The sequence below is a fragment of the Sceloporus occidentalis genome, unplaced genomic scaffold, assembly GCF_023333645.1.
Source record: "Sceloporus occidentalis isolate IW3139 unplaced genomic scaffold, rSceOcc1.0.p SCAF_5, whole genome shotgun sequence".
Taxonomy (NCBI): domain Eukaryota; kingdom Metazoa; phylum Chordata; class Lepidosauria; order Squamata; family Phrynosomatidae; genus Sceloporus; species Sceloporus occidentalis.
In genome coordinates, this window is record NW_028316985.1 from 106,585,160 (window position 1) to 106,607,402 (window position 22,243).

Here is a 22,243-nt window from a genome sequence, read left to right on the forward strand (position 1 = left end):
AATGTGCTGCAGTGGTCCTTGACCTCTCTCCTTGAAGGCAAAGGGATTTGCAAGTGTGTGAGAGGGCATATAGTTGAAATGCTGTAGTACAGGAGTAAGCCAGTATCAAGCCTGTATGATCTGTTTTTGTTTTATAGGCAAACCCCAAGAGGTCCACCAAGTGGCTACAGTTGCCAAATGCTGGCTCACTCAGCTCAATGTATGCTAAGAGTCACAGAACAGCATCTCTCTAAGCTCATGCTGAACCCAGAAAATAATCATCACCACCAGAACCAAGCTCAAAACTATTTTACACAGACAACAACATAAGGCACTCCTATATGTGCCCCAAACATTCACTTTTAGTAACCAAAGACATCCCCGCCCCCTGTGGTTTTAATATAATTGCTACTGTTAGGATCAAATGCAATAATACAGGGCTCGAACAGACAGGCCAAAATAAAACTGCTTTGGGTCACTTTGGAGGTATGTGTTCAAATGACATACGCATCTTAAGAGGCCAGAAGCTTCTCCAAAGCATAGCTTTGGCACAGTTTCTGGCCTCTTAGGGCACATGCATCATACCTCCAAAGTGACCCGAAGCAGCTTTATTTTGGCTTGTCTGTTCAGGTCCACACTTAGCACATTTTAGAAGAAGTGCTCCTTCAGGTGATGAAAGTTGTCATAATGTTCCTTTCCTGACCTATGTATCTTGCATTTAACATGCTTTGTTTTGTCACTGCTCATCAGAACATAAGCATGGGCTTAATTTGCAAATTTGATTGCTGAAGCATGCATCTCTAAACAAATCTTTTTGCTAGAGGGAGAACAGATAATCCTTGAAGTTATATAACTAGCTAGATAACTAAAAGTCAGAATTTTTTGCCAACCTATTGCAAATTACCTATTTACTGGTAGATATCTATTAATCCACCTACCTTCTCTTGGAGCTGGGGAAAAGTTTGGTCTGTTTTCGTTTTAAAATAATAAATTCAATTGGCGCATCTTGAATCAATAATGTAATAATTCTTCAAGAATCACACTTCTCAGAATTTTGCAAAGCAATTCTTCCACTAAAAAGTGCACACACAAATGTGTATCTGTGGGTGGGGGGGGGGGGGGACAAAAACATGTATATTAGTGAAAAGTTATACAAAGGAGCTTTGTCAGAGAAAACTGCTTTCAAAAATTGTTCATATTGAGAGAAATGTATACAAAATGTATATATTAGGAGAAATGTTGCCCATGAACATGTGCAGAGGATTGGGGGGAAATGAGAAATTGTATTGTTTAGATCCAGGCAGCATCTGAGAAGCACATTGAGCAGTGAATTTTGGGCAGCAATTGTGGCAGCAGTGGAAAACTTGGCTGCCACCACAAAATCTCAAGAAACACAAGGGGCAACTTGATAGAAATGAATCCTTAGTTGGATCCAGGGAAATCCAATGTATATGTTTAATCCCAGGAAGTTGCACATCCCTATTTTAAAACTGGAGGCCTCTCTTTGGGATGGCCTGCCTCACATAGAATTTGCTAATGACTGAGGATATCCATAGCATATCACATCAGTCATTACACCTTGACTTTAAGTCCTGTGTCCTCCAGGCAAAGGTGCAGAGAGAAGAGAAAATGAGTATGTGAAAGTGTATTTGAGCCTCTTCCTGTACATGAACCCATGTTCTGGCTGAGGAAGTGAGGAATGGAGGTGGTTACTGTCAAATCTTATGCCGGTCCTCATAAACAGCTAACTCACAGGCTCCATGTCTAGACTATGCCTTAGGAAAAAGTCAAATATTCCTTTGAATGTGGGGAAAGAAAGTTGTGTTGTCATTCACTAATCTTGCTGCCATACCTCCAAAATGTGTCTTTAATACTTACACAGCAGTTCATGCAGCAATCACACTGCTACTTTCCCAGGTAGAAAACATTGTGTTATGGATGATCAAAATGAGTACTAGCCGAACAACAGCAATGACATTTCTGGAGGAGGCTTTGTTGTTTCTGGCCCTTGTTTCCTTACATGACTTCTGTTTAGAAGAAGCATAATAAGTGGGATAAAGGCCACTGCTTCTGAAGTCACCCAGAAGTGCCTTTAGTGTGAAGATGTAATTGGACAAATGAACCATGTGCACACCACATTTACATTCCCCCAGTGAATTTGATGAGCAACTTGAAAGCAGTGTTTAAGTGTGCTGTACAAAATGCAAAGTTGGTTCAAATGTCGTCTCACCTCAGCCATGAAGTTCACAAATTCACTAGGCAAATCTCAGGCAGACAGCAAGATTTCTTACAAATCTGATCAATTTACCATAAATCAGTGAGGATTCTTGACTTCTAACAACGGCAAGGCAAAATTATTCCCTTATCTTCATTCTAAAATATACTGCTCAGGTGAAGAAGGCTTGGAAAAACCAGGAATAGTGTGTGTGTGTGTGTGTGTGTGTGTGTGTGTGTGTGGAAGAACAAGGAGGTTAATTTAGTTCAGAGCATATTCAGGCCCCTGATGGTGTAGTAGTTAAATGCTAGTACTGCAGCCACAACATTGTAAGTTTAATCCTAGAGGAGGGCTCCAAGGTCAGCTTTCCACATTGTAAACCACTTAGGGACTGCTAGTTCACTGATAAGCGGTATAGAAATGTACTTCCTATTGCTATTGCTATATTCTTGGGCTCAGGATTCTTTCATTCCTAACCCTGTTTTAGCAGACTCCTCAGTTATGCTGGAGAGATCTACACACATTCAGGCCAACTTGATCAGAACTCTCTTTCAGACCTTGCTGTTCAGTAAGGTCTGAACTGAAGAGGGAAGAGACAGCACACAGATAGACAGAGGAGACTATCACATGGAGGAGGCAAGTGACCTCCTCCCGTCATTAAATTGTCATTAAATCCTGTTAATTGTGCGATCAGGGGGAAGATTATCACATACCCCAGGTGCTTCTCTATTCTTGTCCTGTCTGTAAAGAGTAATGGAGGCATCATTTGGTATTAATGGAAAATTAATTTTCCATTACTCTTTACAGTCCATAGAGGGTGGGCACATGCACAGGCCCCACAACTTACAACAATATCACACTACACTGTTATAGCATTATTGTTCCACTTTAACTGCTATGGCTGCCTCCTTTGGAACATGGGGTTTGCCGCTGAGGGAGGAACATTTAGAATTCTCAGTCAGAGTGCTCTTAGTGACCTCACTATACTGCAAATCCCAGAATTCCACAGAAGGCAGCCATAGCAGTCAAAGTGGAATAATAGCACTATAACAGTGTAGTGTGATGTTGACCTTAGTCATATGCAAAGGATGCATCTGGACAGTAGTTCTTAGCCTTTCTTTCTCCAGATGTTCTGGACTTTGGGTCCCAAAAATTCCAGCCACCGTTCCTAATGGTGAGGGACTCTGAGAGTTCATGTCCAAAACTCACAAAGACCAAAGGTTGCAAACCATTTCTCTAGTGGATGGAGCTTGTAATTCTAATAGAAAACAAACTAGATGCTGAAAGCCTGAAGTTTGACCACCCTTTGTGTAAGGGATTACCAAAATAACTGAAGAAAAGGCAGGATATACTGTAAATTTGTCAGATACATAAATAAATAAGACATGCAAAGTGCTTGCTTTGAAAGTGCCAACTGCAGATTTGATCGTTTTTAAGAATAAAGTACCTCTTCTCTCAGTGAATACATGAGATATTAGTTTCTTTATGCTTCACCAACTTTCATCAAGTGGAAGTAAAACAATTATACATTGGCCGGGTACATACCTGGGGTTTTGTCTGGGCTGGCGGCAGCCTTTTTTCCGCCAGCAGGAAGCCACAGCCACCAAAACATGTGGCTCCCCGCCGGCAGGAAAAGAACCTGCAAAAAGCATACTGGGCCATTGTTTCACATATATACCTGAGATGTTGAAATGTAACATGCAAGTGTCTCATCTGTACATTGCACAACTCTGTTTGTCACTACTGTTGAGCTGTGGTCTTAGTGGGAGGTGAGACCTCAGCCCAAAGTGACAGGCTGAGGTATCCCAGTTCTCAGACCACAATCTCCCTGTTAGGTATGCACCTGGTGGGAAACCTAAAGTAGACTCTATAATACAAAGAGATGGCCTTACAATAAAAAGGGATCTGGATGAGGAGCACCCCATCAGAATTATCTTTTTAAATTCTATCATTTGTACTAAATACCATGTTCAAATAAGACCCAGTTGGACCAGATTTTATCTAGACAGACTATCATTAAACTAGAAACTGGAACACAGGTTTAAAGCTGTTTAGTGGGAAGGCTTTTATTTTGGGGTTAGCTCCCTAATTTAAAGTAGAACTTAGTGGGGAGAAATTGTAGACACATTACTTTCTTCCAACCCAACCTGCTATAGACAGAATGCTCAAAAACACTGAATCCAATGAGTAAAGCCATTAATCAATGATAATTTAGTAAGTCAACACCTATTCAAGTGTTATTGATTTAACAGATCTACTCTAGTTCAGACTAACAATTGGATTAAGGCATGAATTCAGTTCCCTTCAGCACAGAGTTTGAGATGAGTACTTTTCTTCCCTTGCTCTGAGGCTTGTCTTGTCAACATGTGACGCTGTAGTGTATGAAGTGGATCTTTAAACATTCCTCAGTTCAAGAAACTTCCTTTTTAGAAGAGAAGGGGTCTGAACAGATAGGCCAAAATAAAGTGGCTAAGAGGCCAGAAGCTGCGCCAAAGCTGTGCTCCAGTCCTTAGGTGCGGCTTCCAGCCTCTTAAGATGCATGTGTCATTTAAACAGCATACCTCCAAAGTGACCCAAAGCAGTTTTATTTTGACCTGTTTGTTTGGGCCCAAGAAGAGCAAGATTGAACTTTGCCAAAATACAGACTAAATATTGTCCTGCTTATTCTCCCTATGGGGTATTAAATGTGTGTACGTGTGTGTATGCACACACATAGATGTATGTAGTGTTGACAACCAAAAGGTAAAGAAATAAACAAACTGGTTGAAGTAGAATCATTATGTTTTCAGATCCTTCCAAGACAGGAGTGAGCAAACAGTAAAGCTTGAATAATTCACCAAGTCCCTTTTCAGTTCCCACAATAACTCCTGAGTCTTGTTTTAATGTTTGTTAGAGAGCATAGATTGATCTTCTCTATATTATTTGGTGCCACCTTCAGGCTTGATAGAGATTTACATTCACAGTTTTTCAAATTCACTTGTTGCAGTTTCTGTCCAAAGGAGTAGTCCAGGCAGACTACTTTGTGTCTTCTGACATACGTTCCTTGGGACTTTCTGTCCTAACTCAGTTGTTCATCTGTATGGTTATATCCTCATAATTCCTTATCAGAAGAGCTCTGTTGGATCAGACTGTGGCTCCATTTTTGTTCAGCCAGATGCCTCCAAGATCCCACAAGCTGTGCAAGAGGGCTGTTACTTGTCTCTAGCACTGGTATTAAGAAAAGCATATTGTCTCTAGAGATGAAAGCTGCACTGAACTGTCATACCTAACAGCAGTTGATAGACCTTTCTTCCATCAGATTATCAATCATCTTCTTAAAAAACATTCTGTGTACCAAAGGTAAGCACCATTATAATCAGACAGCATAGCTATTGCTCAAGGAATGTGAGTGTTGTTCAAACCATTTGGAGGCTACTAGCTCCCCTATTCCTATTTGGCCCTAACTAAAGTTAATGCTACAACCTCTTTTGCTCTGTTAGTCTCAAAGTTGTTACAAGATCCCTTTGCATTGTGGTAGCAATGTCACTAACATTTCTCACCTCTGTGCTGACTGCCAGAAAGGTGATAGGACTGCAGATAGGAGAGTCCGATTAGACACTGAGGTGAATGCATTGAGGTGAATAGAGATTGATGCATTGAGATCAACTGGACTCAGGGTCCAATTGAGTGGAATGCATATTCCATGCTATTTTCTCCTCTCAAAACAGGGGTTCCTCATTGATATATGCATCCACAATAAGATTCTCAAATTTGTTTACCATCAATTATAAAACAAAGCATAGTAAATACAAGATGTGTAGGCGAGGAAACTCCTATGCCATGACAAATAGGTATCTTTCTCCATTTAAGGGAACACTTCTAAAAATGTGCTGAACATACCATTTAGTTTTGCCTTGCAGTCCAGGTCAGGGATGGAATTCAGATTGGGCTCAAACTACTTAGTCATCATCTTGGAGTCTATTCAACCTACAAAAATCTTCACCCTGCTGGCAAAATCCAGGCACCCAAATTTCATTCCCTTCCTCACCTTGGGCTTTGCTTTCCCTGAAAGAAAGTATTTTCAAGAAAGGGAGATTGCCTGGAAGACAGAATCAATTTGTTAATAATTTTTTATTATGTTTGTTAACATTCAGTTCTGTCTAGAGGTTGGAATTATTACAGATGTGGGAATCAGGAATTCCACATCCCATTATCTGAGGATATATCCACTCTGCAGAAATAAAGCAATTTGATACCATTTCAACTGCTATGACTCTATCCTACAGAATCCTGGGATTTGTAGTTTGGTGCGATATTCAGTCTGATCTGTCAGAAAGTTCTGATGCCTCATCAAACTACAAATCCCAAGATTCTGTAGGATACAGTCATGGCAGTTGAAATGGTATCATACTGATTCATTTCTTTGGTATGGATACAGCCTGAGCCTCTTCTATTTTCCCAGCATGCTCACCTTTGGAATAGAAGGATTGGAAAAGCAAATGGGACCTAGGAGGAAAATGGCTTTGGGTCTAGGAGATTTGTTTCTCTTATGTACTTTCCAGTTGCGGGTTAGAAGGCTTCAGTCAAGGGAGCCTGAAATTAGTCACAAGTAGATTTAAAACATTTTTAAAAGCCACCAAAGACTTGATGGAAGGTCTAGTTATAAAGAATGGGAGAGTGGGAGGCCTGAAATTCTTGTAAAGCAACAATATTAGGACTGATTATGGATCACATCAGATACTTTTATAAAGATTCACATTTACTTTCCTATCTGCATGGATTTGCCTCCTCATCACCATAAAACACTTTCTTGCATTTTAAAATCACTCTTGGCATGAGTGTTTCCACAGTAGTGTTTCTGGAGGCAAAATTGTTCAGGAAATGAATAGCTTGGGCATGTTCAATAGGTCCTGATAATCCTGCCTCTGGATTTTTCTTGCTTAATTCCTTGGCCAAATACACATGTGAAATTAAAGTTTAGCTCGGGGCTTCTTGGTTGACTCTACTTGACTGATCAGCTGCTCTATTTGTGTTTTACCTTAGTTCTCTTTCCACAAGTCAATCGGTTCTCTGTGGACAAAATTTGTATTCTCACTAGGTAAGGTACTCCATCTGTGAAAAGGTAATTCATTTTCTATGATAGCTTAGAATTTTTTTTCTGATTTGATAAAGACTTAGGGGCTGTGCAGACTGCCCATAAGGGGCATCCTGCAGCTGCCTTCAGGTGCACCAGATCAGGGCCATGGCAACTGTATGCCATGGCCCCGATCCAGCCTTTTCAGGGTGCAAAAAGGAGCTGCAAAAAGCAGCTCCTTTTTGCGCGATCTAGAGAGCACAATAGCCATGGCACTGTGGCTTTAAAGCACTCCTTTGGCATTGTGTCGTGTGGACACAGCACCAGAGGAGCACTGTGATGTCGCGCACTGTGTGGAGCGGTGTGTGTAATCACAGCACCCTGGGGGTAGAGTCAGGGCATGCATCCTGTGGACACCATGGCCCGACTCCACCCCCAGGCCAGCCTTAATGGTCGGACTGCACAGGGCCTTAATGTCTCAGTAGAGTGCTGCATATAGGAACATGATGTGTTTTGTGACTTAATGGGTAGTTTGTGGATGTAACCTTGTGCTTGAGTTATTGGCACTATACATCATTTTAGTCCTTCTGTTGTGTTTGTACCCAATTTTGTCCCAATTTACTAATTAAATTTATATATTTATATCATTCCAGGGAGGTGAAGACAGCTTGCACAGCTCTTCTCCATATATTATCCTCACAACAACCTAGTAGAGTAGAGGAGACTGAGGCCCCATTCACACTACAAAAATAAGCCAGGGTGAACCCGGGTTATTTTCTTGGTGTTCACACTTCCCCACTTTGGGGGGGGAGGGGGGGGTACCCAAAAATCCACTTAACTCGGGATATTGATATATATATATATATATTGTTTCGTTTTGTTTGTTTCTGCATCTTCGACAGTATGAATATGCTACTGAATTGATCCAGATAGCCCAGCCAAACCCACTCTGCCCCAAGCCCCTCTGAGCCTTTTCCAGGGGGAAAGGAGGAGGAAGGGGAGGAGGACTGGAAAGGTCCCCCAAAGCTGCCAGTCGCTCTCTGGCCAGGATGGGTCAGAAGATACTGGCAATTGCCATGGCAAGGGGGGGGGGGGCTGCCCAGGCATGTGTGAATAACACACAGAGTTCAAATGCCTTGGAGAGATTCACAAATCCAAAATGTAATGGGAACAACAATCTGGTATTGCATCAGCGCAGCAATCCAAATCTACTCGGGGCAAAAAAGTGAGTCTGGGTTTACCCTAAGAGAAAATGATGGGCCAAAGATCATCTACTGAGTTTCTTTACACCAGGTAGACTTGCATTTGGATCTCCAAAGCTCCATTTTGAATTCTGTTCTAACCACTACACCACACTAGACTGCGGTAACCACAAAATCTTGTGAGACTAACCTCCTCCTCCAGTTAGAATTCCACCCAAAACTCATCTCACAGCCTGCAAACAAATACAGCTGCCATGCCTTCTTGATGTGGATTACCCAAATCCACATGGAATACTCTTCTGAATTGTGACTTTTTTTTTGGGGGGGGGGGGCAGGGGGGAGGAACTGACATAAAATGATATTGTTTTGTCCAATACTGTCCTCAAAGGAGAAAATGACAAATAAATATATGCAAAAACAAGGACAAATTTGTTAACAGGCTGTGTTTCTTATCCCTTTCTCTGGGTTGTCTTAGTCCAAATCTTAATGTATTTAAAGTACTAAGCCTGACTTGGAAAAAAGAAATAAGAATGTTACAGACTATAATTTTCTCTGATAGCAAAACTGTAGTTGACTGATCAACTGTCATTTAAACAAATTAATTAAATTAAACATATCTGTTTGAAAACTCTGCAATAATGGGGGGGGGGGCGGGAGTGATGACAAATGGGGACTGGTCTGCAATATGACTTTCATTGTTTAATTTTTCAGATTGGCAGCTCAGTATGTGAACTGATGAGACCATGGTTTTGAAGGAAACATATTTAGTGAAAGTTCTATCTATAGCATTAGACATTGTCTGCCTTAATAATCGGTAGTATACCCAAGAGGCAGATCAGACATTTGGATTAGCAGTAATATTCATGGTGTGGAGAAGGGGCCTAGGAAATGCATATAGATCCCTTAAAATGATGGCTGAACGACAGAGTTCCACATGCTAATGTATGTGCAACGCACTTGATGACCATGATCTTTCTACCCTATCTGGCAATGGGGAATATTTGTTGGTAATGTTCATTAATAATAGGTGAGAATGTCCAGCTCATGGAGAGCATCCTTCATATTGTTCATATGCTGGGTGCATATGCATGTTCAAATTGGGCCGGAGATGTGTGTGGAGTTTCAGCACCTTGGAAAATTTCCATAGTCTCAGAAGCTCTCAGCTGCCACTGTTCTCCACTACACAAAAAATGTTACTGTGAAGAGAAAGGACCAAACCAACTCCAGGTTTCAGCCAGCCAATAGACATTTCTCAGACCATAGACAAAAACACATGGTGAAAGGGAAGTGAAACCACACGTGCATTTCTCAGAGTTTTAACACCTATGGGCTGAGTGGTGGCAGGCACTTTAGCAATGCCATACATGAATCTTCACAATGGAACCATGTTTTCATGCCATTGAAGTTTGCCCCTCTAAACATATCAGTAAGCCTGTGCACTCCATCTGCTTAAATAGCATGTGCATTAGAGGAACTTTTTAAGAATCACCTTTTGATGATTCTAAAAGGCCCAAAGGTGGAGTGAGGCTGTGGGAGTGGGGACTTTTAATTTTCTTTCTAATTAGAATTTGATTGCTAGTATAAATTAGTTTGCAATGCTTGCTGCCTTTCATGCAAACTATTTCCCAAAGTGAATAACTTGAAATTAAATGACTCTTATCAACCCCAAGGCATCAGTGCTTAAAATCTCAGTGTAAGTTCTTGGGACTTGGGAATTATAAATTAAACAGAATTATATTTCTTTAAAAAAAACTCAGTTAAGTTTTTATTTCTGTTTTTAACTTTTTAATTATATTGTTCAGTGGGAGGGAGAGATGTGTGAAGGAAATGGAAATAAATGACAATGAGATACAAATTTAAGGTTACCTGACTTGTCAGGATTATATTGCATTGATCAGAATTGAAGATGTTTGTGTTACAGGGGAAAGTGTTAGCCCAGATCCTATACACTTTGAACATAATGTAAATGTCCACTAACCTGATTGTGCTGCATTCCACAGCTCTACGATAGGAGCCTTGAGCTCACCTGTTGCGCATTACTTACCCACACATCTACATAATTATAATGCTATTATTCCATTTTAACTACTTTGGCTGCATGCCATTGAATTCTGAAGTTTGTAAAGCAATAAAACTCTCTGTGGTAATGGCAGGAGCAGACCAAACAAACAGGACAGAATTTTAATAGTAAAGGTGGAATTATTGCACTATAATTCTGCAATGTGAATTGGCCCCTGAGGTTTGTAGGCACTAAAAGATTCCATGGCTGAGATTCCTAAACAACCTACCCGCAAATCCCAGAATTCCATAGGGTGGCACCATGGCACCCATTATTGTAAATCTGTGTGGCATGAAAGGGCTCCAAGTCAAGAGAGGGCTGTATTGATTTCTGCCTGCAGGTTTGGTTGCTCTAGGAGCTGCACTTACACAAACTCTGAGCAATCTCAACTGTTTGTGCAATTATTTTTATGCTAGTATAGTGCTCCAACAGGATTCTGAATATAATGTGACATGTTACACTCACATATAACACATATAAATGCTAGAATCATGGGAAATCCAAGACATGCAAGTATGTACACTCACCCCCTATGTAGAAAGCAAGAGCAACCCATTGTGGGCAATGGATCTACCCAGCAGCCCTTAAACTAAGCATGGAGGGGCATATCATGGGGGGGTGTCTTATGCCACAGTGGTGGGCTCTCTTTCTGCCAGGACTACAATCCCCTGGAACACCCGTATTTTCTCTCATTTGGAATGTTTATCAAGTCATATGTGCAGTAAAGGTAAAAGGTAAAGGTACTCTCTTGACATGAATTTCTAGTTGGAACCGACTGTAGGGTGTGTGTGTGTGTGTGTGCTCATCTCTGTTACTAAGCCGAAGAGCCAGCCTTGTCCAAGGACTGCTCTGGTGGTCATGTGGCCAGCATGACTGCAGCTAACACTGTTACTTTCCCACTGAAATGGTACCTATTTTTCTACTTGCATTTGCATGCTTTCAAACTGCTAGGTTGGCAGAAGCTGGGACTAATGACAGGAGCTCACCCCATCATGCAACACCTGGGCCTCTAACTGCCAACCTTCTGATCTTCCAGTCATCAGAATTGGCATCTTAACCACTAAGCCACTGCATCCCTATCTGCGGTAGTGATCTATGTATAAGAATCCTGGCAAAATCCACCATGGAATCTGATGGATCCTGAATTTCTCCTTGTTCCAAAGAAGGAGCACCCCCAGAATGCCAAATTCCTTTAATCCAATAGAATCTGTTGCCATGCAGGAAGGATCCCTAGCTCTCAAAATGTGTGGAGATATTTATGAATATGCCTTTGGAAAATGCTGGGTTTTTTTTAATTTAAAAAACCTGATGGATGATGATGAAAGAGATTCAAATGAAAAAGGAGGGAGAAGAAGCACATTTTTAGCATACAAATGTGTACAAATGGCTTTATATTAGCATACCTTTTAGAAAAATAATTACTGTGGGCCCTTGGTATACACTGGGGTTTGGTTCAAGACCCCCCCCCCCCAGGAATACCACATCTGTTGATGCTCAAGTCCCATTATATACAATAGCATAATAAAATGGCACCCCTTATATTAAATGGCAAAATGACATGTAGCACTGAGGCAATTTTTGTTTTTAATTTAATGGTGTACCCCTGGATGAAGCAATCATTAACACTTTCTCTATGGAAGCTTTTCTCTCCATATGAGAAAAGTGGGACAGCCAATAACTGGAGAGGGAAAATGAAGAATGTGAAGTGAGTTGCCAAGCCAGTCAATGACTATACAAGGAATGGAGGAGGGACCATTTTTTTCAGTTGCTTCAAGCAGCAAAATGACTTGGCTCTACTCTGAGGCTTCCTGTGATACATCATTGTCCTTGAATACATAGAAGATGTCAAAGGCAGTAAACACAAGCAGAGCATGGAAACTTCAGCATTAGTCCCAATGTGTTAACACTGAAATACTGGAGAAAAAATGATTAAGATTAATTGGTAGTCTTAATTATTAAGGCAACTGTTGGTCATTAAAAACTGCTGTTTTTGTGGTGTGCCTTCAAATTGTTTCTGACTTGTGATGATCCTAAAGAGAACCTATCAGGGCAAATTGTTCAGAGGATGTTTGCTTTTGCTTTTGCCTTTGCCTTCTTCTGAGGCTTAGAGAATGTGACTTGCCCATGGTCACCCAGTGGGCTTCCATAGTCGAGTGAGGATTTAAACCCTGGTCTACAGAGTCATAGCCCAATGCTCAAATCACTACATATAAATCAAAATCAATTCTAGCTCTGTATTTCTGTTCGGAGCTGTTTGCAAAAAAATGAAAAGCATGCTGATTATACAATACATACAATATTGTTATTGCTGTTGTTATTGACGTGCAACCTTAATTTGTTTCTGACTTTATGACAATCTTAATTCCAATTTAATGGAACTTTCTTGACAAGATTTGTTCAAAGTGGGTTTGTCATTGCCTTCCTCTCAAGCTGAGAAAGTGTGATTTGCCCAAGGTCACCCAGTGGGTTTCCATGTCCAAACAAGTATTTGCTCCCCTAGAGCCCTAGTCAAGCATTCAAACCACTACACCATATTGGTTGATTCGGATTTTTATATCATTGTGTTAATGAAGAAATTATTTTTAGAAAATAAATAAAAGAGATGATCAAGAATGGACATAAATAGCCCCAAGCACTCAAATTATCTTACCCAAAATATCAAATTGAAATACATTAATAATTACTGAAAAATTTAATTCTGTTATATTTAGCCATTAAAACTAAAAATAGATTTATTGTTTAAAATAAATCTATGAATATAATGTTAAAATTATTGTCAAAATAAGTTACTTCCATGCTCTGGACCTGTGTCACTATTCTTCCTTGGCAGTGTTTTGATTGTATGATGCTTTCAATTTCTAAAAAAGCACTTTGCTTTGCTTTTGAAAGAAGCAGTTCCAGACTAGAGCAAAGAAGGAATAGACAGAGCAGGTTCCAAGGAAGGAATATCCTTCCCAACCTAACAATAGTAAATGCCTGTTTCTTTCCTGATATTTTAATAGTGACCTCCATTTGTGTTTCAGGGTTACAGAAATAACCCCGCATGGTCCTGCATGACAAACACAATGATGTATTTCTTTTCGCAATAGGCTGCAACAAATTGCTATCATATGCAAAACTAAAGGCAGGGAATTAATGAGGTGACTGAGGAATGATTGATTGTGACAGAAACAACCTTGAGAGGACACTGCTAAAACTGTTACTCCATTCCTCCAAATAACTCTTACAGTCAACAGGTTGGCCAGCTACTTGAAGAAAGAGATTTTATTGTGCGATTACCCTGCCTCATTACAAAATTTGACCAACGGTAAGGGTAGGGAGGTCCAGAAAATGCCATCATCTGTGTCCACCACTTTTTACATATCTTTTTTTTTTAAATATAAAATCACAAGCATTATATAAAAAAAGGAAAGACAGACCAGGTGCATGAGCCTTTTTGACTGATAGCACTAGGAATCATCTATTTGAAAGCACTGTTACACTGGATCTCACTGAAGTATTCTATTTTTGTCTGTCTTGTATTAGAACCAGATGTCTGGAAAAAGCAAATGCTATCCATTCAAAGCTCCCAGCCTTAAGACAACCCCCTACCCTTCTCCACGCACCGTTAATCAAAAAGCACCTCTCATTGAACTGACTACTGTCAGCCCTTGTTCAAACCTGACATTACATTTAGATGTTTTCTTGATATCTTTGTGGCATGAAACCATCTTTCATAGATGCAGTGCTTATAACTTTGGAAACAGGAACGGTGAAGGGCAAAGGCAATGACATTAGTATTCCCCTTGCTGGGGCTACCTGGTGGCTATTATAGAGAATTGGAGACTTATTACCTGTTTCTGGAGCATGCTTTAGAGAGCATGGCCTTGCATGCTACCGTTTTCCTTCTTGAGGAAATACTTTTTTCCCCCCATATGCTGAAACCATACTTATACACATATACCTGCCCTCCCTACATATGTCAGAAAACAAACAATTTTGTAGCAGTGAAATTTGTATGGATCATGGCTCAGACATTTGTTGGATGGCATCTATAGAGCATTCTCTGAGAGGCCTCCATTGGAGTTATAAATTTATTCATTGACAGATAAATGTACCAGATCTGCCACTGGTAAAAGAACAGAGTTTGGGGGAGTTACTTTGTTGTACTACAGCTCACAGAATCCCCCAGCCAGTATGATTTCTTCAGTAGTCCAAAAAAGTAACTTCTTCAAGCTCTTTAAAGGTGAGCTCTGTTCTTTCTCAAGTATGTCTTTATTGTCACAAAGAATGCATCGTGGAAAGCATAGACTGTGGGAATACTGTAGTAGTGACTGGTGTCTCCCATATCTCTCAACCTCAGAGGAAGGCAAACCTCTCTGGAAAATCTTAACAAGAAAAACCCTGGATAGGGACAGCTATTAGTGTCAGAAAATTCTTCCTAATGTTGAGGTGGAATCTCTTTTCCTCTAGTGTGAATTCATTGCTCCAGGTCCTAGTCTCTGGGGCAGCAGAAAACAAGCTTGCTCCATCCTCAATATGACACCCCTTCAAATATTTAAACAAGGCTATCATATCATCTTTTAACCTCCTCTTCTCCAGACGAAACATACCCAGCTCCCTAAGCCTCTCTTCATAGGTAATGGTGTTCAGACCCTTTATCATTTTGGCATCCTCCTCTGGACACACTTGAGCTTCCTATGTTCCCAATAACATGATTAAGGATGTGACAGTCATTGGCATTACTCCTATTGCTACAGCCTCCACATCTTCCACACTCCAATTTGAGCAAAGTCACCCAGCCTTTTCCCCAAAAGGGGGACTCTAAGCACCTTGCAAAAGACAAAGAGATATCAGTAAAAGCAGATAGCTAAAATGTACAAAAGATTATATAAAAACAGGCTTCCATGCCAATGTGGCAGTGTATCTGCTCCTGATTTTAATCTGAACTTTAAAGCAGCTATCCAAAGTGCTTGACTCCTGTCCCCCAGATAGGTTTGGCACTTTGGACAGTCCCTTTAAAGTTCAGGCTAAACCCAGGAATGAGTTCACCAACCTAGGAAAACAGGAGCTACCATTTGTAGAAACAAATGCTACCATGAGCATACCAAACAACATCACAGGTGCTAGGACTCTTTGGGCATGCTTTCCAGGTTGATGGATATCTCTACCGTTTCCTGTTTTTATGTTTATTGAAATTAATATGATTGTCTATGCAAAAGAAGTGCATTTACATAGAATCATTATTTCTTTCTTATTTCTGACAGCTCCATTCAGTTCTTCCAAATCAGCAGACAACACTGTCAAATTTGATGTTTATGGAGATGGAATAGGCCGCTACAATGTCTTCAATTTCCAACACAATGGAGGCAAATTCTCCTACTTGAAAGTAGGCCAATGGGCAGAAACTTTGACCCTCGATGTAGATGCCATTCACTGGTCCCGAGGCCTTATCCCCATTGCCCAGTGCAGTGATCCCTGTGCACCCAACGAGATGAAGAACATGCAACCAGGAGATGTCTGCTGTTGGATCTGCATTCCCTGCGAGTCATATGAGTACTTAGCTGATGAGTTCACCTGTACAGACTGTGGGCCTGGGAGATGGCCCACCGCTGATCTTTCTAACTGTTATGACCTACCTGAAGATTACATCAAGTGGGAAGATGCTTGGGCAATAGGTCCAGTGACCATTGCATGTTTGGGATTCATTTGTACTTTCCTAGTTGTGGGGGTCTTTGTAAAGCATAACAACACTCCCTTGGTCAAAGCCTCAAGTCGAGAGCTGTGCTATATCCTCCTCTTTGGAGTCTTCCTCTCTTACAGCATGACATTCTGTTTCATTGCCAAGCCCTCGCCCATCATTTGCACCATCCGTCGTCTAGGCCTAGGCACCTCCTTTGCCATTTGTTATTCTGCCCTCCTGACAAAAACAAACTGTATTGCCAGAATATTTAATGGCGTGAAAAATGGGGCTCAGAAGCCTAAATTTATTAGCCCACGTTCTCAGGTTCTCATCTGCCTGAGCCTCATCATGGTGCAGATTGTGATGGTGTCCGTGTGGCTCATTTTGGAGGCTCCGGGCACACGTCGGTATACCCTTCCAGAGAAAAGGCAGACTGTCATACTTAAGTGCAATGTCAAGGATTCCAGTATGTTGATCTCTTTAACATATGATGTCATCCTTGTAGTTTTATGCACTGTGTATGCCTTCAAAACAAGGAAGTGCCCAGAAAACTTCAACGAAGCCAAATTTATTGGTTTTACAATGTATACAACGTGCATTATTTGGCTGGCTTTCCTGCCAATCTTTTATGTGACATCGAGTGACTACAGGGTAAGTGTTCCACCACCATTTCAAGCAGGTTCCTTGTGAAATTACATAGTCTTTGGGTTTTTTTAAAAAAGGAGGGTGGGGGATTATTTTTACCAGTGCACCCTGCTTTAGAAGGCACAGCAAACTATTGAAAAGTAAGGAAATGCAGCATAATTTCTATACAGCATCCAATGAAGGACCTTCAGCCCTGTGAAGTGCAAGGTGGTTAATCTTGTTGATACTGGCAGTTTGCATTTGCATAGTAGAAAATGGTGGGGAGAGTGACAGACCAATGGATCATAGAGTGGGTGGAGCCAAACCCTCAAACTTTGTGGAACATGCCTTCTCCCACAAACACTATTCATATACACATAAGCATGTTTATACACCACACTTTCTACCATTCACTCTCCCATTCATTCTCCTTCTCACACACATCTTCTACCTACCCTTTCACACAAAAATTCACATACACAGGCACACCCTCTACTGTCTTATCTCCTCCCTAGTGCTGGCACTCTGCACTCTCAGTTACTCTGCCTAGACTGTTTCTGTACCCTCACCCCCTTTGCACTTGTGCTTTCATTGCAATGCAAAACAGAAAAGTCCGCTCTATATGCATGCACTGTGGCTAGGACATAGGCAGCTAGGCAGGCATACAAGCAAAACACAGAGTGTGGTCACTTAGAATGCCATAGGAATGGCACTTCAGGCACCACACTCTGTGGTGATGTCACACTTCCTTTCTGGCTCTTCTGTTTCTTCTCATAGCAGTATAAAGGTACTGGGAGATGATGGAAGGAGAAGAAGGTCAAGATTTATATGTGGTACATACATAAGTCATCCACCAGTGATGTACTGGAAAAGACGACTACTAGATTGCACATGACTTGTAATGTTTCTCTTCAAAGTTTGGACTTTGGGGTCAGACAGACAATTTAACTGTTCTGTCTTCTCATCTGCTGTGGTCTTGAAATCATCACCAAAGGAGGTGGTTTCCTTTCCATGCTCACACCAGCACTGGGGAACAATTTTTGTTAGGATTTTAATAAATGGAAAAGGCTTGAATTTCCTGTACCCACAGTTTGCAGCTTGATCAAGCACTCCTGCAGTGCTAACATTTTAAAAACATCAAGAGAGGTTGAGCCCATAGCAAGAGTAGGAGACTCACGTATGGTTTTTTTTCCCTGAGAAGTGCTGGAGGGTATGAATTGAATATTTGAGGTGTTATCTCTGTAGAGGGATGAGTTTGGGAAAAGATTGCTTTGGAGAGCTTCAACTCCCAGAATTATCCTGCCGCCAAATCAAGTGTAGTTCAAAAAGTAGTTTTTCCAAGGTCTAGCAAGGTATACATCAGTGCTTAAGCAAACACCTGAATGATGCCATTCATGTGCAGAAACAGCATGTCTCTGACTATCAGAGGGCCATGGCCTCCAGAAGACAAGGCATGAAGACTTCTGCTTGGCTGTAGCTGGAAACATGATCCTGGGCTAAATGGATCATATCATGGAAATAAATCATGACTAGGAGGGTTTTCCTTTTAAGGACTCTATATTATAACAAGAGCACATGGCCTTCCAGCTGTAATTGGACTCCAAACCCTGTGAGCTGCAGCATAACAACAGTTGCAACATGATGGGGTTTGTAGTCTAAAAGCATCTGAAGGGTGATATCTTCTCCATCCTAGTTTCTTTCCCTGTTAGAAGTTCTTCTTTTTGTTGATACTTTGCAGCTTCTGAAATAGGAGGGATGGGGACAGGGGGCCTCTTGAATTTCTCCACTGATTTTGCAGCAGTTTTCTCCATTCAGGTTCAGACCACGACCATGTGCATCTCCGTAAGTCTGAGTGGCTTCGTTGTCTTGGGATGTTTGTTTGCCCCCAAAGTGCATATAGTCCTCTTCCAGCCACAGAAGAATGTTGTCACACACAGGCTGCATCTCAACAGGTTCAGCGTCAGTGGAACAGGAACCACTTATTCCCAAGGTAATAAATAAAGAGCATGCTTCCCTTTTCTCCTAAGAGAGTCAGTCCTGCACCCCTCATCCCTCCACTGATCCTTTCTCTATCATGTTTCAATGAGATGGGCATGCTCCAGAGCTCAGGTGGCAGTACCACCCGATTTTGGCCAGCTCTGAAGGGGAAAATTGTGATGCTGTTTCTACAAAGCAATTTACAACAGCAATAAAACATGACAATTATCACTTAATATAAGTGTTTTTTTTCCAGTTAGTTATGAAATGAAGCACAGTATTTTTAAAAAGTGACAATTAATATAACCAGTACTGGAAGCAAACAATAAAAATCAAACAAAATACATTAAAGACCAAGGCAAACCCTCAGATATATCTAAATACTAAAAATGCTAAGAGTTCCAGGGTAAATTTTTAAAAAACAGAGAAAGAGAGAAAGCTAGAAAAGGGCAATTGCTCATAGGCAGAAATACAAGGGGTGTTGTTTCGCTCAGGCATTGATATGAACCATTGTGGGAAAACTTGCTGAATTTCTGCCTGCCCTGCAGCTGTTAACAGCACCAGAAACATCAGATAGTTATTTCAGTGGAAAGATATATGGATCATACGAGAGCAAAGAAGGATGTTCAATGTTTCCTCTCTTTTTTCCCCCTTTTAATCTTCAAATATGATGAATGCAACACAACTTAATAAAAACACTTCTTAATCATTTTTAATGTTCAGAATCAAAGCCAGCATGATCCAACAGGTAAAATACAAGTTGTAGAATTAATTGCTTGGACTTCTAATCGCTATTCCTCCAAGAACACAGAATGCCTTCAGGCAAGCTTTAGTCTCAGTTTATATCTGTGAAAGCTGGGTCTGCAAAGGTTACATTAGCAGAGCATCAATTCAAGTGTTAGTTGATTGAAGGTGAAATATTATACACAATTACAAGAGTCAGCCAGACTAAAGCTTAAAAGGAACTACAGGTTGAGTTTCCCTGGTTCAAAATGCTTGGGACCAGGAATATTTTGGATTTTGGACTTTTGCAGAATTTGGGATAATTGCACATATCGAGTGAGATATCTTGGCAATGTGATCCAATATCCCCTCCTAACTCATGGATCTGAGATCTGTGACTTCGATTATGCATGGGCATCCATTATTTCTAATGGTGTGTACACATTGGGGTGCGCAAGCCTCTGATTTTTTTTTGGGGGGGGGGCGGGGGGGGGGTCTGGATTCCCATGCAAATGGAGGGCTAACTGTACACAATATTTTTAATAATTTTTGTGCACACTGAACAATCATAAAACAAAGGTCACTATTCCAGCCACCCATGTGAACAATTATGTATTTTGGAACATTTCAAATTTTGGCATTCTGGATAAGGGAGCCTCAACCTGTAGCTATTGTTTATAAACAACTAGTTCCTTTTGGTTGAATCCTTTTCCCAGTAAAAAAGGCTGAGCTGCTTTATGTTATTATTGTAACTTAACAAAGGATAACTTAGCTCCTTTTGCAGTGTAAGTAAAACTTTTTAGTTTCTTCTATAGCAGCAGAGGAACTGATTCATTAAACAGTGGAGAAGAGCTATTACACAGTTCAAGTGCTGTTACTGTCTTATGAGTGCTGTAAGCCAACAGCAAAGAGGGATGGGAAGAGTGTGTGTCTTATGCCACAGGTGAGCAGCTTTTAGCATGCAGATAGCAGTTTTTTAGGTAACCAAAAATTCTGCTGCCACACTGCAGAAATAAAGCAGTTTGACATCACTTTAACGTTCATAGCTCATTGCTGTGGAAGTCTGGGGTGTTTAATGTGGTGGGGCACCTGAGCTCTCTGAGAGGGAAGACTAAATATCTCACAAAACTACACATCTCAGAATTCCAAAGTACTGAGTCGTAGCAGTTAGCGTCAAACTGCTTTATTTCTGCAAACCCTATGAAAGTCTTCTGAGTTTAAAGATCTTCAGGAGAAGGTTGCCTCCTGGTCCTCCCACCATCACAGGTATGTTTGGTGAAGGAGCTGCTTTTTCCACTAAAAGCAAAATGCTGAAGTAGTTTAAAAGACATTTCAACATTATAAAAAAGAGAAAAGCCTAGCACGTCCCATTAAAAGACCCTTCTGCCACAAAGGCCTGAATGAATAAAAGGATCTTTGCCTGCCATCAGAAGGAAAGCAGAGATGGAAGGAGAACCAAATCTCCCATGTGAGAAAGTTCCAAAGCCTGGGAGCAGCCATTGAGAAGGCTTTCTCCCATATGCTCAACAAGTAGGTGGTGATGGCCCTCCCCCAAAACTAATCAGACTCATATAGGGAAATAGGACCTTTTACTCTCAGCCTAAGTCAGGCAGCACTTTAAAGGTCACCAATGGCACTTTGAATTCTGCCCAGAAACAGGTCAGTATCCAGTGAAGCTGTTCCAACTAACAGTCCTGACCAGCAGCCTGGCTGCAGGATTTTGGTCCTGCTAAAATTTCTAAATAGTTTCCAAAGGCAGCCCCACACAGAGTGCATTGCAGAAATAAAAGTAGGATGTAATCAAAGCATGTGCCACTATAGCCAGGACATCTCCAGGAACAGGTAGAGTTGGAGCACCAGCTTCAGCTGTGTAAGTGCATTCCTAGCCACCGCCACCAAAGCCTGAGCCAGAAAAACACCCAGGAGGTCTAGTAGTTTTGAAAACAGTTTAAACTTGTACCCAAGTTGTACCATGTGTTTCTACTTCATTGTCTAATTGTAAGATATTCAGTTTTATTCCTCATGATTTCAAGGCAAAGAAAAACACATCCATGTGTAACTGAGGACATTATCACACCAGTCTTGTGTCTCGTGGCAATCACATTATGAATGAAAACATGAACGTACCACTTTGAAAATATTCCTTATCACGCCTCTTTTCTTTTGGGCAATGGCACTGCTGTGAATGTCATCCCCCCGGGTGCGATAAGTCTCTTCACTGCAATTCCAGCATTACAGCCATCAGTGCCCTGAGGAGAACTGATTCTTCTCCTCTTCACCTCCTCCCACTTACTATTCTAAAGCAGACTAACTCCAAGCCTGCTGGTTTATTTATTCTTAATTTTGCTGTGTTTGCATAATTCTGGCAAAAATGAATAAAAATGATTAAAATTATTTTTTTTATTATTATTATTTTGTCGTAAGTATGGAAAGTGCAAAGGTAGACTTAATGCTGAACATAAAGAAAACAAAAAATAATGACCACAGAGGACCTACATACATTCAGCCTAGACAATGAAGAAATTGGAATTGTAAAAGCATTCCCATACTTTGGCTCAAACACTTATCAGGTAGGAGACTGCAGTCAAGAAATCAGAAGACTAGGAATGGGAAGGGCAACTATGGTGGTGATGGCCACTATACCATCTTTTCTTATGTGTCCCAAACCTAAAAGACTTTTCTTAATGTTGGTAGCATTTTAAAGTACTTATGAAATCACTCCAGACAGCTGCTTGTTGAAACAAAATAA

The 22,243-nt window shown here is 40.9% G+C and overlaps 1 protein-coding gene across 3 annotated transcripts in view; it reads left to right on the plus strand.

Annotated features, from left to right (window-relative positions):
• LOC149312622 (metabotropic glutamate receptor 3) overlaps positions 1–22,243 on the plus strand; it is a 134,703-nt gene that overhangs the window by 110,313 nt on the left and 2,147 nt on the right. For 2 of the 3 annotated variants that reach the window (XM_089525019.1, XM_089525018.1), the window contains 2 exons: positions 15,755–16,821; positions 18,610–18,784. In XM_089525019.1, the coding sequence (XP_089381145.1) occupies positions 15,755–16,821; positions 18,610–18,784 (1,242 nt within the window). Of the gene's footprint in view, positions 1–15,754; positions 16,822–18,609; positions 18,785–21,918; positions 22,059–22,243 lie in introns of those variants that run through there. The other variant, XM_089525020.1, reaches the window with a different exon arrangement.